This window comes from Sardina pilchardus, chromosome 10 (genome assembly GCF_963854185.1).
Source record: "Sardina pilchardus chromosome 10, fSarPil1.1, whole genome shotgun sequence".
Taxonomy (NCBI): domain Eukaryota; kingdom Metazoa; phylum Chordata; class Actinopteri; order Clupeiformes; family Clupeidae; genus Sardina; species Sardina pilchardus.
Window position 1 is genome coordinate 31,132,291 of NC_085003.1, and position 13,832 is coordinate 31,146,122.

Genomic DNA, 13,832 nt, shown 5'->3' on the forward strand with positions numbered 1-13,832 from the left:
CACCAATGAACGGTAGCCTGTGGTGTGTAGCTGGCTGTTATTTTAGGACTGGTGGTAGAAGAGTGTGTGAAAGACACACAAACACACACACACACACACACACATTCTTATAGTGAAATGAAATATGTGTGTATGCAGGAAAGATAAAGATGATAAAGACACTAAATAGGTGCGTAAGTGTGAGAGGCAAAGCATAAAATGTGTGTGTGTAAAGACAATGGAGCAGAAAAAAGAGAGATGAGGTAACAGAAGTGTGTGTGTGTGTGTGTGTGTGTGTGTGTGTGTTTGTGTGCCCTAGTGGAAGCATGCAGCAGCTTCAGCAGCAGCAGTGGTGGGGAGGCGGGGGAGAGGGGAGGTGGGGGAGAGGCCGTGTAATTACCCCGCCTGAGCTGCACATCCAGCTGAGGACTCACACACACACACAAACGCACACACACACACACACACACACACACACACACAGCTGGGGACTCCTTCTCCGGCGCCTCCTAATTTACGGTGGCGCACGTGGCACTTTCTCCAGGCTCCTCTTCGCTCAGGAAGACCCCCCCCCCCACCCCCCACACGCCCCTCCACAATCCTCCCTGCCAGTCATCTCCCTCTCCTGACCCTCATCCCCACAGAGCTGCACCGCCACCATTACCTCTGAGACGCCGGCCTGGCAGTCTTCCCGTTTGAAACGCACACACACACACACAAACGCACACACACACACACACACACACACAAACGCGCGCACACACACAAACGCGCGCGCACACACACACACACACACACACACACACACACACACACACACACACACACACACACACACACACACACACACACACACACACACACACACACACACACACACACACACACACACACACACACTTACATTCACACTCCAGCTCCACTTCCCTCCCATATCATCCCCCTTTATAGATTAACACTAGGCCACCACATACCTCACCTCAGCCACTGCACCAATCACATGCCTCCATCCTCACTGTCACACTCATCTACCCTGTTTTTTTCCCTTCTTCTTAATTGGACATCAGCATACCTTGGCTTTTAAGTTTCGTCTATCAACTCAAAACCCTTTTTGCTTACAGTATATGATTCCGAGTCACTTCAGCAGGGAATTGAAGAAATTCTCTTACAACCCCAAATCAGAACAAGTTGGGATGTTGTGTAAAATGCAAATAAATACCAAATGTGATAATGTAGAAGTCTCATAAACCCATTTAGCAGCAAAAAGGACACAACATATCAAATACTGAAAATGACAAATCCAAAGTTTCATTTGATATGTTGTCCATTTTGCTGATAAATATGGGTTTACGAGTACATTCTCACATTCGGTTTTTATTTGCATTTTACACAACGTTCCAACTTGTTCTGATGGTTGCAGTTTGCCTATAGCATTTGTAGTTCATTGTAATACCCATAATCAGTGGATATCTTCCTCTTTGCTTTGGTGTTCAATGACATCATTGAAGCTCTCAACTCACAGTATTATATGAAGATAATCCTGTCCTGGTGTGACATCACGTCAGAGACCGAAAATAACTTTGTACTACTGTATGTGTCAGCCATCTCAGGTGAGTCAATTAACAGCATAGATGTTGTTTTCACCACATTGATTGCTCCAGTGAGTCAACATATTAGCCTGCTAAAATACAACAAAAAATGACTCAGGCCTGGTCTTTAGTCTTTAAATATCTTCCATGCATGAGACAATTAGCCCACTCTTAAAACCATTCCTTGTGCAAAGTATAATGAGAATAGGAAGGCATGAGATATAATATCCACATATTAACTGTGTGAGCATCTGCTAAAATGACAACCTGAGTGAAGCAGAAACCAATGAATAAGGGAATTTGGACCCATGAGCATGATTATACAAAACTGACAGGATGTTACATCACAGTTCATTGTATATCACATCAACATCCTCATCATGTAAACTGTCAAACTTGTTCAAACAGTTCAGTCAACATGATCAAAGACAACTGTCTTGTGAGCTTCAACAAGGCACAGTTTATTTGAATAAATAAAGTGGGTAACACTTTATTGGAAGGGATGTGCCTGATTGACACCATCCTAACTATGAAATGACATCTGTACAGTTTTTAATGCATCTTGCCATTAAGTGTAATTTTCATCACTTGCATTGCAAAGCTGACATCCTTGGGATGTCTCCGATATCACAATTTGTCATTACCCATAACCCGTAAATGTTTGGTCATGCCAACTGGACACTGACCAAGACATTATAATCTGTCAATGTGTTTGCCATAAGAATTTGATTTGATAGGCCCCAGCCGTGGCGCAACTGGCTGGGGCACCTGCACCGCACGCCGGCGACCCGGGTTCGATTCCCGCCCCGAGGTCCTTTCCGGATCCCACCCCAACTCTCTCACCCATTCGCTTCCTGTCTCTCTCTACTGTCCTGTCAAAATTAAAGGCACAAAAGCCCCAAAAATATATACTTTAAAAAAAAAGAATTTGATTTGATTTTATTATCAAACACATTTGTCATGTGTTAACATTCTATAATAATGACGTGTGGTGGATTAAAGGGTTAACATTTAGAGGTCCGGGGGGCCTTACACCCTGACATTTTTTCATCAAACTAAAATCATCTATGCAAAAGTGGCACAGATGGTTATATTCTAGAAGACCTCAACAATAATGATATTAAAGTAAAGTGGATGTAATGAAATTGGTTTTTATTATAATTCAGTGTAAACACATAAAACAGATAACACGATGCATTACATAGGCTTTTAATTTGCTGTTTTCGGTTTATTGCCTTTTCCTTTAGAATCTGTTGATAAATCCAACTTGCAACTGTTTATCAACAACAAACAAAAACAAGACTACAAAACAAACATTTCATAGTCATTTGTCATGCGTTCTTCTGATGTGAAAAACTACCGCCCTCTGACCAATCCTAACCAATCCATTATCTTGAAAAACGAAGTTATCTCACGTGAGAGATTCTGTCATACATCTTACAGGTGCAGCTCCGCCTCTACAAACATTTCGAAACTCGAAAGCGAAAACTATGTTGCGCGTGCAAATATGTCACTACTATGGACGTGCATACCACACAATATCTGATGACCATCGATTTTGTGATGTTATAGGTTAGACACTAAAAAAGACCACCCTAGGGGGCTGGCATGTTTGGAGGCTGGGCTGTCCACAGAGACCCTATGTTTTACAGAGTACTCAGGGTACAGGTAGCTTACAGATGGTGAGGTGGTGTTTGCTGAATGTGACAAAAAATGTTTTAGCTTAGAAACCGCATAACATCGTTTGGCGCACCTTTAACTATTTTGTGGTATTTATAATGCATTAGGATGCTGCTACTCCACATGGAATACTATAACATTGTTGGGCTATAATATGACAGTATTTAGCACTGAGGTAAAAAATATGTAAACTGCATCTACTCATATATACACAGATGTGTGTAATACTGAGCCACTACCTGTTTTCCTTGTGATTTCAGTTGAATGCTCTGGGAAGCCCTAACGGGTGCTGTCACTCAGCTTTCCTCTTCCTGTGACTCTTCTGGCCGCACGCACGGATACACAGTCTGCACGTCTTAAAGGTCAGCCAGCCAAACAGCCCAGCCACGGAGACCAGGAAGAGCGCCACGTCCATGCAGTAGTACTGAACCCAGCTGAGGTTGTGGGCCTGCACTCGCAGGTGCTTGGCTCCTTTATTGCGCATCACAAACTCGGTCCAGAACACTGCCCGGTCCAGAGGTTTCATTGGCTGATCATGATGGAGGCGTGACAGCCTCATCATGTTCTCCTTGTACCTGCCGGGTAAATTATTTGCATCAGCATCAACAGCCAGGAAACAATGTATGTGGGTCTGCTTTTGCTGTAAATAAATTCCTGCATTTTTCCAGCTGCTTTTTTTGGACACTAGTGTTGCTGCTTCTGTTTAGTTTCAGTTTTGTCTTCCCTTCTCGGCACTGATTGGCCTGACATTTTTCTTGTCTGAGGGAAACGGTTATGAACTATGGCCTGCCAGACTAGATCTCCCTGAAAGAAGATCTAGGTGGGTGGCCGGGACCAGGCTTAAAAAGATTCAATTTCACACTCCAAGCCAGTCGGCGCCGTTAAAAGCACCTTTAAGTTGTTAAACAAAGAAGACGAAGAAGAAGAACTTACGATGGGTCGTTTATCACAGCACGGAGGCCTTTCACCAGGTCATCTGAGTTCATGTTGTAGAAATCTAGCATGATGGCAGCTCCTTTCTTTTCCAAGATGAAGATGTTGTCGGGTTGGTCAGCAAACAGAGGAACACCCAGAAGTGGGACCCCATGGTAGATGGCTTCATATAGTCCGTTGGAACCTCCGTGGGATATGAAGGCTTTTGTTTTTGGATGTCCTTTGAGAAAATAAAATGTTGGAAATTATCAACAATTAACTGCCACAATCGCTTTTTGTCCAGGAATGGTACAATTATCTCACCCAGCAAATCCTTCTGAGGGATCCAGTTGTAGATTCTAATGTTGGCAGGAAGAGTCGGAGGTCTCTCGCCACCAAACCCCCAAACCACCTAATAGCAACAAGTACAGTTCTTGAAGCGATTAGCAACCATTGATGTGTATCTAAATAAGGCTTTCTAAATAAGGGTTTTTAAGGAATTGTGGTGTGTCTTTACTTCTGCACAAATGCATTTACTGAGTGGACAATGTGTTTTTTCCTGCACACTTCTACAAGTTGATGTAGGTGTTTAGTGACTCTTGGTTTCAAATTCTTGTGTAAAGCTTTGACAGTGCAAGTGTTAGCAATTAGCATTAAAAGCAGGTCATACCTTCTGAGGGATCTGTCCAAGAGCCGACACAAACATGTTTCTCCTCTCCTCTGTGAGGTTCTTGATCATTGATCCAAATGTGAACACAACAACACCATCATCACCTGAGCTCTGCACAAACTCCTCCAATTCCTGAGAAAGTACACAAAGAAATATTATGGCATTTGGCATTGCTGTAAATGAAACGGTGCTAGTTTAAAGACTGCTATGTTTCTCCATACCCCTAGGAGGCAGCACAGGGTTAGGATTTGCAAGACTTTCCAGCACACCACATCCTCAGAGAGGGTTTATAAAGCGAGACGACTCATATGAGGGTCAATTCCGGTTTCCCTGTGATGTAGTGCCACTCCCATTTAGGAGGCAAACGGGAGAAATAAACCTTATCTCAGATTATGACCATTCCCTTAGCCCTACATTCAGCAATGCAAGTAACGAACCCATATTCTACAAGGCACACGTCTTTCTAACATTCCCACATTGAAATCATATTTTCCAGCAAGATAAATAAATAAAATAACTTTGTTCACGACCTGTCCCTCCTGACCTGACCTGTCTCCGCTAATTGCGCAGGCCACCTGTTATCAACGGCACACTGCTTCTGCTGCTTCTACACCGTTCTAAACCGATGATCTCGTCACTGGTCACGCCCCTTTAGGAGGCGGAAGTGGGTGCCATTTCATTCCATTGAAAACCCCCTTTATGATTCATCTTAGTAACTATACGATCTTTGACATCCTCCTAACATTTTCTTTTGCTTCTGTAGTTACACTGTGATGTAATGCTGCTGACTTATGACAATTATACCACTGCTTGGTCAAATGTCCTATTGTGATGCGCTATTTGAAACGTGCATTATTTTTCGATAATACGCACGGCTATGAAGAAGTTCCTTTTTTTAGGCTAATCACACTTAAATATTAATTCGCCAATGTCAATGTAACGGTTAAAACAACGTTGCGTCTAAGACAGCGGCAATATAAACTAGAGAAAGCAATTCCAGGGAATTACGAGTGCATGAAAATTGTGACAAAGATAGAGGTGAAGTAGAGAAAAGGTTGAGGGGAGTCATAGTTGATGACAATTAACAGTTGGAATGAGCAAAAAGTTAAACAGTTGAGTAGTTCAAATAGTTGAGCTATTTAATAGAGAATTATTGTGTGAGGACTTTTATTTTGAAACAGTTGTGGGCAGAGGAAACTGTTGGTGGGATACATAGCTGATGACAACTGTAATTCGGAATGGCTAAAGAGTTAAATAGTTGCATAGTTTAAATAGTTACATTATTAAATACGGAATTATGACACTGATGACTTATTTTGAAACAGTTGTGGGCAGAGGAAATAGGTGGTGCGAGTCATAGTTGAAGACAACTGACAGTTAAAATGGCTGAACAGTTGATTAATTGAGCAGTTTACATGTTTAATTCTTTAATTGTGAATAATTGTAGTAAGGACTTTCATTAAGAAACAGTTTCAGGCAGTAGAAACAGTTAGAGGGAGTCATAGTTGATGACAACTGACAGTTAGAATGGCTGAACAGTTACATAGTTGAATAGTTTAAATAGTTGAATTAATTAGTAGTGAATTATTTGAGTGAGGACTTTTATTTTGAAACAGTTTCAGGCAGTAGAAACAGTTGGAGGGAGTCATAGTTGATGAAAACGGACAGTTGGAATAGCCAAACACTTAGGCGGGGATCACATTAGCCAGCGGCAGCGGCAAGCGTAACGCAACGCTCAGACCATAATAATAAATCTAAACATTCTATCTCGTTCCTAAGTTCAATATTTGTTGCTACATCCTTAGACGAATCTGATTGGTTAAAATACCTAAACATTCCAAAACTTATTGTGATGAGCCGAGCGTTGCACTTCAAAGTTGAACCAAGTTCAACTCTCAGTTTGCTCAACGCTAGCGTTACACCAGCGTTGTCACCGTTCCGCTGCCGAACCATAGAGAACAATAGGACACCTGCCGCTGGCTAGTGTGATCCCGCCTTAATAGTTGAGCAGTTAATAGTTGAGCAGTTTAAATAGATGAGTAGTTTAAATAGTTGAATTAATTAATAGTGAATTATTTTAGTGAAGACTTTTATCTTGAAACAGTTTCATGCAGTAGAAACAGTTGGAGGGAGTCATAGTTGATGCAAACTGACAGTTGGAATAGCCAAACAGTTAAATAGTTGACTAGTTTAAATAGTTGAATTAATTAATAGTGAATTTAGTTTCAGGCAGTAGAAACAGTTGGAGGGAGTCATAGTTGATGAAAGCTGACAGTTGGAATAGCCAAACAGTTAAATAGTTGAGTAGTTTAAATAGTTGAATTTAATTAATAGTGAATTTAGTTTCAGGCAGTACAAACAGTTGGAGGGAGTCATAGTTGATGAAAACGGACAATTGGAATAGCCAAACAGTTAAATAGTTGAGTATAAATAGTTGAGTAGTTTAAATAGTTGATGACAACTGACAGTTAAAATGGCTGAACAGTTAAATAGTTGAGTAGTTTAAATGGTTGAATGATTTGATAGTGAATTATGGTAGTGAGGATTTTTATTTTGAAACAGTTTTGGGCACAGGGAACAGTTGAATAGGATCTGTAGTCTTATCAGAGCCAGACTGCATGGTTAAAAGTCTGAGAGAGAGAGTTCTGGCATACAGTAGGATTCTAGAAGCCTGAGAGTTCTGGCATAGGATTCTAAAAGCCTGGGAGAGAGAGTTCTGGCATAGGATTCTAATCGGTGATGTCATAATCACAATGTTAAGTCTATGGGGAAATTTTGATAGTTTTAATTAAATAGTTTAAAAAGTATAAAAGTTACAAAGTTGAAAAATACAAAGCCCAAGTCACCGAAGTAAGATCTACGCGACACAGTTTGAATGAAGTTTCAAAGTTAAACCGTTGAAGCCGCATTAAAAGCACAAAAAGCGTTGAAGAATAATAATAAGAATAGTTGGAATAACAATAGAGTGCATTTTTCATGCACTCTAATGAAAGTGATAGTAGCAGTGGTATAAGCGGGATAATCAACTCCGCGCCGTGTGTGCCGCATAAGTAGGCTATGGTTGGTCATGCATTGTTAAAGGAATACGCCACCCAAAAATGAAATTAAGCCAGTCTCGGTCACCAAACAAAATGTACATAAGTGGTGAACACTGTGAGTCTGACCTTCTGTCAGGAGGGATGACTTAGATAAACAAAGTTAAAGCTCTGCCAGATCGTTCTCAAGCCCTCACCGTTGAAAAGTTTCGTAATTGATATCTATAGACGTCATTGGCAGTGAATGAGTTAATTAAGCCAGTACTGATTGACTTAAAGGAGAATTACAGCCATTATTTGCAGTATATCTCTGTTTGGCAAGGTCATCGAGTAGGCCTACTGTCGATACAAAATAAAAAATGAAAAATCTGTGTTATTTAGCTAGAGTTGCTGATACCAACAGCTAGAGCCCGGCAGTTACAGTGCTACACTCTGGGGGCATGTTTATCACCATATCTTTGGGTATCAGGCTTATCCATGTCTGTTGCCTTACCGTTGGAAGTGGTTTAGCAGGTTTGCAGTGATGACCTCCAATAAAGATGAAGTTTGGTGGGAAGGGTCTCGGGTACTCCCACACCCAGTGGGCGCGGATGAACCACAGGTCAGCTTTACCCACCATCTCACACACGCTTGTTGGCTTCCCTGAATAACAGTGAGGAGAGGCACAGAGAGTTGGCTTTGTAACATTTGCTATATCAGCTAGTAATACTCCATAGGATTTCTAATAGGCCCTGAGCCACAAATGGCTGAACCCACAGAAGGAGCGGAACACAAAAGTATATTTTTGAGACTTTAACTGGTGTAAACAACTAACAGTTTAATGCACAGTGTCAAAAAGTGTATTTTATGAATATGACCTCAGTTTATCACAGTGTTACTGGGAGAGAGTGTTGAACCCAAATGTGAGACAAGGCAAACTTAAAGGTGCTCTATGAGATCCTGAATGTTACTTCTGTTGACGTTCCACGTAAACAAACAAAACACTACTTTCCCATGCATGCTACTAAATCAAGTTTTCTCACTGCCCCCAACCATATGTGCATGCTCACTAACCCCCAATCCCTCCCCTAAACATCTTGTTTGTGTTTGGCTGAAATATGATTTGTTATGTGTTGGTACACAGCCTGTGCCCTAGTGTTTGTTTGACATTTTACAGCCCCTATGTTATCTCCAGAGACCGGATTTTTTCACAATATATTCAGTGAGCAGGCAGCAAGCTGATCAAAGGGTGGCTATGATTTGAGACAAAAATGAAATTACTTTAAAAGCCATCCAAGATCTCATAGTGCACTTTTAAGAAACCAGGAGTCGACTTAGCAACTTGAATAAACCACATGCACAACATAACGACTATAGGGACTAATGACCGAAGACTAAGGGGAGACAGAGGGCTGGAAAGACTAACAAGGATCAAGTGAGGGGCGGAGCCGCGGAGACACAGGCACAGGGAACACATGGCACAGAAACACATGGCAAAACAAGCAAAGGAACACATGGCACAGGACACAGGAAGTAAACAAAGCAAACAGGAAGACACAAGAGGAGCAGACATGGTGGAAAAAACACTAAACAGGGAAAAAAGAACACAACAGGATCCTTTCATAGTTAGATTAGAGTTTATATTCAATATCTTATGTTTTCCACAAGAACTGAGGAGCACAAATTAACTCTTAATTGAAGTGTATTGAGACTCCAGACATGGCCCTTATGTCTGATGTAATTTGGATGTTATTCACCTTTTCAATCCTCCATTCAGTCTATCATTAATGCAACTAGATGTACCGCAAAGCGATACACAATATGACCTCCGCTCAGTCCTGCACATTCTCTCCGCAAATATCAATCACGCTTGTGTTTCCATCGCCTACTCCATCCCTACTGCAACTTTTATGTATGTAAATGAGTGTGTGCATGTGTGCGCTTGCTTTTGTGTATGAGTGCTTCTCTGTCTAGTGTGAGTGTGTCTGCTTGTGTGTGTGTTTAATGTGTCTCTGAGTATATGTTCACTGTGTTCTCTGCCGTCACTGTCACTCCAATATCAGATAACACACACACACACACACTCACATGCGCGCGTGTGCACACACACACACACACACACACACAAACACACATACACAGGCACACACTCACACACACACACTCGCACACACACACACACACACACACACACACACACACACACACACACACAGGCACACCCAGAGAGAGAAAGAGAGAACACACACAGAATACACACAGATAACACAGACACAGAGAGAGAGAGAGAGAGAAAGAAAGAGAACACACACAGAACATGCACATACACACATATACACACATGCAAACACACAGATGGGCACACAGAAACGCACCCACACACTATAGTACATCACACACACACTCACTTCTCAGCTCCGGTGGTCTCACAAAATGTACTCAAAGATGTGTGTGTGCATGTGTGTGCATGTGTGTGTGTGTGTAGGTGTGTGTGTGTGTGTGTGTGTGTGTAAGGGTGTATGTGTGCATGCGTGTGGGCGTGTTTGTGCATGTGTTTGTATAATGTTTTATGTACATGTGTGTATGTAGTGGTGCGTGTGTGTGTAGGTATGTGTGTGTGTGTGTGTGTATTTATGTGTGTGTGTGTGTGTGTGTGTGTGTGTGTATGTGTGTGTGTGTGTGTGTGTGTTCCTGCATGTTTGTTGCACCCAGAGCAACCATTCTCTTTTAAAACATATTTGGAAACTAGTTGATTAAAGGTTTCTAATGGTGTCACTTATATGTTTCTAGGACAAAAACTAGCAGAGATTGAGATGTTTGGAACAGTTTTTGAAATCCCCAGGGGGGGATTTAGACTCCAGATAATACCACCATCTACTGGCCGATGGGTATACAGTCCTGAATGTACACATAAATCCATTTATTTTATAGCCCCCCATGGATGAAATTCCACAAAACTTGGCTTACTCCCAGAGGGTGTCAGGTTAATCATACACATGAAATTTGGTGCAGTTCATAACATCTCATCTGAAGATATGGGCAATTAAAGCAATATTACATTGCATTTTCAATTTTTACGATGGGGGGGCAAATCACAAATGACTGGTTATAAGCTAAGTTGATGCAAGCTCTAGAGAACAACATACCATAAACATTTTGTCATCCTCGGTGCCACGGTTCAGGTAGTTATGTAGGAAAAACTGTCATTTTTGGGCTTCGGGCGGGGGCAGCGCGGGGGTGGAGTGACCCCTGGGGACGAAACGAAAATTTTCCATAGAACTCTACTGGGGCTACATGCCCACCAAGTTTCATGCGCTCCGGTGTTACGGTTTCCCGGGAATCGTTGACGAAAAATGACGGGAAAAAAGAATAAAAAATAAATTAAAAAAAAACTTTGACAACAACTATATGACCGCTTCGCTAGCTACGCTAGCGGCGGTCATAATTATACTCTCTGTGTAGTCTTCAGTTTTATGTAATCTGACTAGTCATAGTCAAGTATTTTTTCTATTTTTATTTAATATGAGAATTGTGTGAGTTTGTGAGAATAGTTCATTAATAGGTGCATTTTTAAAAGACAAGTTGTTATAAAAACCTGACCATCTACAGCAATCGACAGCAATAAAAAAATAATTCTAGTCTGCAAGGCCTGTTATAATCTAAAATCATTAAGGCAGAAAGATGATTGAGAAAGATGAATTAAATGCACATTAATCTTAAACCTTGATAACTTAAATTGTGGATCCCATACCTTTGATCTCACTGTAGACTCTAGTTTGGAACTTAGATGTGTGAAGAAAGAACATGGCGGAATGCATGAGGTAGCTCCCAAAATTAACCAGCCTCTCCCTGAAATTCATCTGGTCCGTGGCCAAGATGGGGTTGCAGGGTACGAAAGACGGCAGGGTGGGCATCTGCCCACACATTCTCTCATAGATGAAGCCGAATGTCATCCTCATCGTTATTATGAACGGTACGTCCAGTGCGTCGGCCATGAGGTCCCCACAGGGCGTGAAGGGGTCAGTTAGGATCACCTCGTACCTGGACCGTCTGAGGTCCTCCACGAGAGTCTTGTTTCCCACCAAGGCTTTGCAGACAACAGAGATATACGAGTCGAAGGACTCCAACAAGTCCGCCGTCTTGGAGAGCACCTGCCAGCCTGTTCCGTTCATCTGGTATTTCCAGAGGTTCACAAAGTCATCCCAGAGCGCGGTCATGTTCTCCTTCTGCAGGGGGATGTTGAAGACCTGCAAGCGGAAGCGCTCCTGGCGCGTGAGGTTGATTGTTGGCGAGGCGGCGTTGACCAAAACGGTCACACTATGGTTGCGCTCCACGAGCTCCTCCACAATGACCCGCATGTTCTGCCAGTGGCTGTACTCTCCCGGGATGACCAGCACTCGACCACTGTGTACGCAGTGAAGACCACAGACCAGAAGAGCCAGTAGGAGCACACTTGGATGGACAGAAGCCATCTCTGGCCAACAGGTCTGCAAAATTCATAATCTTTATTATATAATAATAACATCATGTCAATTCAAATAGAGTTGCATTGAAGAAAATATTAGTTAAACACATTTTATATGTGACCTACCTGGCATATTGAAGGACATTATGTAATTTAGTATGAAAACAGTGTACAAGCTCTTTAAAACAGTTTAAACATGTGCGTATTAGTACTAAATGACCAGTAAGATTCTTGTATGTTTTTACAGACCTTTTCTAAATAGGTGCAACGGTGAATGTCTCCAGACCGGTCAACCGCATGAAGCACACGGATTTGTGTGACACAGCACTCTCTCTCTCTCTCTCGTTCTCTCTACAGTTCTCACCCCTTCATTCCTTTCTCTCTCTCTCTCGTTCTCGCTCTCCAGCTCTCACCCTTTGTGTCCTTTCTCTCTCTCTCTCTCTCTCTCTCTTTCTGAGTGTTTTGCACAAACATTACTGGGCCAAAGGTTGTGGTTCTGAGCTGAGTAAATCTTGTAGGCTTGGCATGTGAGTCACGTGAGTGGTAATGATTAACTCAGCTACTACAGCATTTGTAAATGTAAATGTAGAGCAGGCTTCTCTCGGCCAAGAATACTTGAGTATACAAGGAATTTGGTCTCTGCATTTATCCCATCCGTAAATTAGTGAACACACACAGCACACAGTGAATACACAGTGAGGTGAAGCACACACTAACCCGGAGCAGTGAAGCTGCCTTACAGCGGTGCCCAGGGAGCAGTGAGGGGTTAGGTGACTTAAGGGCACTTCAGTTGTGGATGTGGGTATGGGAAAGAAGTGCCCAGTAATTCCACCAACCACATTTTTCCTACTGGTCGAAGATCGAACCGGCAACCCTTCGGTTGAAACCTCAAAGCCCTAACCAGTTAGGCCACAGCTGTTTTGAACCGCATGTGTGTTATCTCATCCGACTCAGCCTGAAGATTTCAATGTTTCCCACCATCCACACATTCTCTGACATGCCCAACCTTAGGTGCATTTTTCCTTCAGAGTACACAGAAGTGAAAAGTGTACATTTAGATATACTGTACTTTACATCTTTGATTCACAGAGACGCGAACAGAAACATCAGCTGTCTTCTTACCTGGTCCACATTATCCTGGCACATTTGACTGTCAGTGTTCACACCTTACATCTATTCATGTGCGTCCCAGGAGCGGGGGGTGGGGGGGGGTCTACTTCCTATCCCCCAGTGACTCATGTCTTTGTCTGCCACCCCCTCTCTCCCTCTTCATAGTGGCCACACTGCTAAATTGGTTGACATCAGACGTTTTCGCCCCTGGATGGAAATATCGCACCCAATAATAGCTTGACCCTCCATACCCCTGCAATGCACCTGACCAGACACCTCCCCGCTGCCCTCTGTGCTGTAGCACTTTAGAAGAGAAGGGGGAGAAACGCAGGTGTGTGTGTGTGTGTGGAAGGGGGGGATGGGGGGGTATTGTTGGGTTGATTGGTTAGCTTTCGCACACATGAATGCTGACA

At 42.5% G+C, this 13,832-nt stretch overlaps 1 protein-coding gene across 2 annotated transcripts; it reads right to left on the reverse strand.

Annotated features, from left to right (window-relative positions):
• Window positions 1–3,170: 3,170 nt before the first annotated feature.
• Window positions 3,171–12,694, reverse strand: LOC134094233 (UDP-glucuronosyltransferase 2C1-like). 2 transcript variants are annotated; one of them, XM_062547681.1, is made up of 7 exons: window positions 12,559–12,694; window positions 11,596–12,331; window positions 8,359–8,507; window positions 4,831–4,962; window positions 4,485–4,572; window positions 4,182–4,401; window positions 3,171–3,823 (listed from the first exon to the last, which is right to left on the reverse strand). In XM_062547681.1, the coding sequence occupies exons 2-7, from the start codon at window positions 12,314–12,316 to the stop codon at window positions 3,541–3,543; spliced, it is 1,593 nt and encodes a 530-aa protein (XP_062403665.1). In that variant the 5' UTR covers window positions 12,317–12,331; window positions 12,559–12,694; the 3' UTR covers window positions 3,171–3,540. The 2 variants fall into 2 exon arrangements, with proteins under 2 accessions (XP_062403665.1, XP_062403667.1); XM_062547683.1 differs by having other exon boundaries at window positions 12,436–12,569.
• Window positions 12,695–13,832: the final 1,138 nt, after the last annotated feature.

Bases quoted from the DNA above. Each gene is read 5' to 3' on its own strand.
- LOC134094233 (XM_062547681.1), bottom strand. From the start codon at position 12,316: ATGGCTTCTGTCCATCCAAGTGTGCTCCTACTGGCTCTTCTGGTCTGT. The intron at 4,573-4,830 runs GTATGACCTGCT...TGTTGCTATTAG, and splicing joins TTGGACAGATCCCTCAGAAG to GTGGTTTGGGGGTTTGGTGG. The intron at 4,402-4,484 runs GTGAGATAATTG...ATTTTCTCAAAG, and splicing joins CCCTCAGAAGGATTTGCTGG to GACATCCAAAAACAAAAGCC.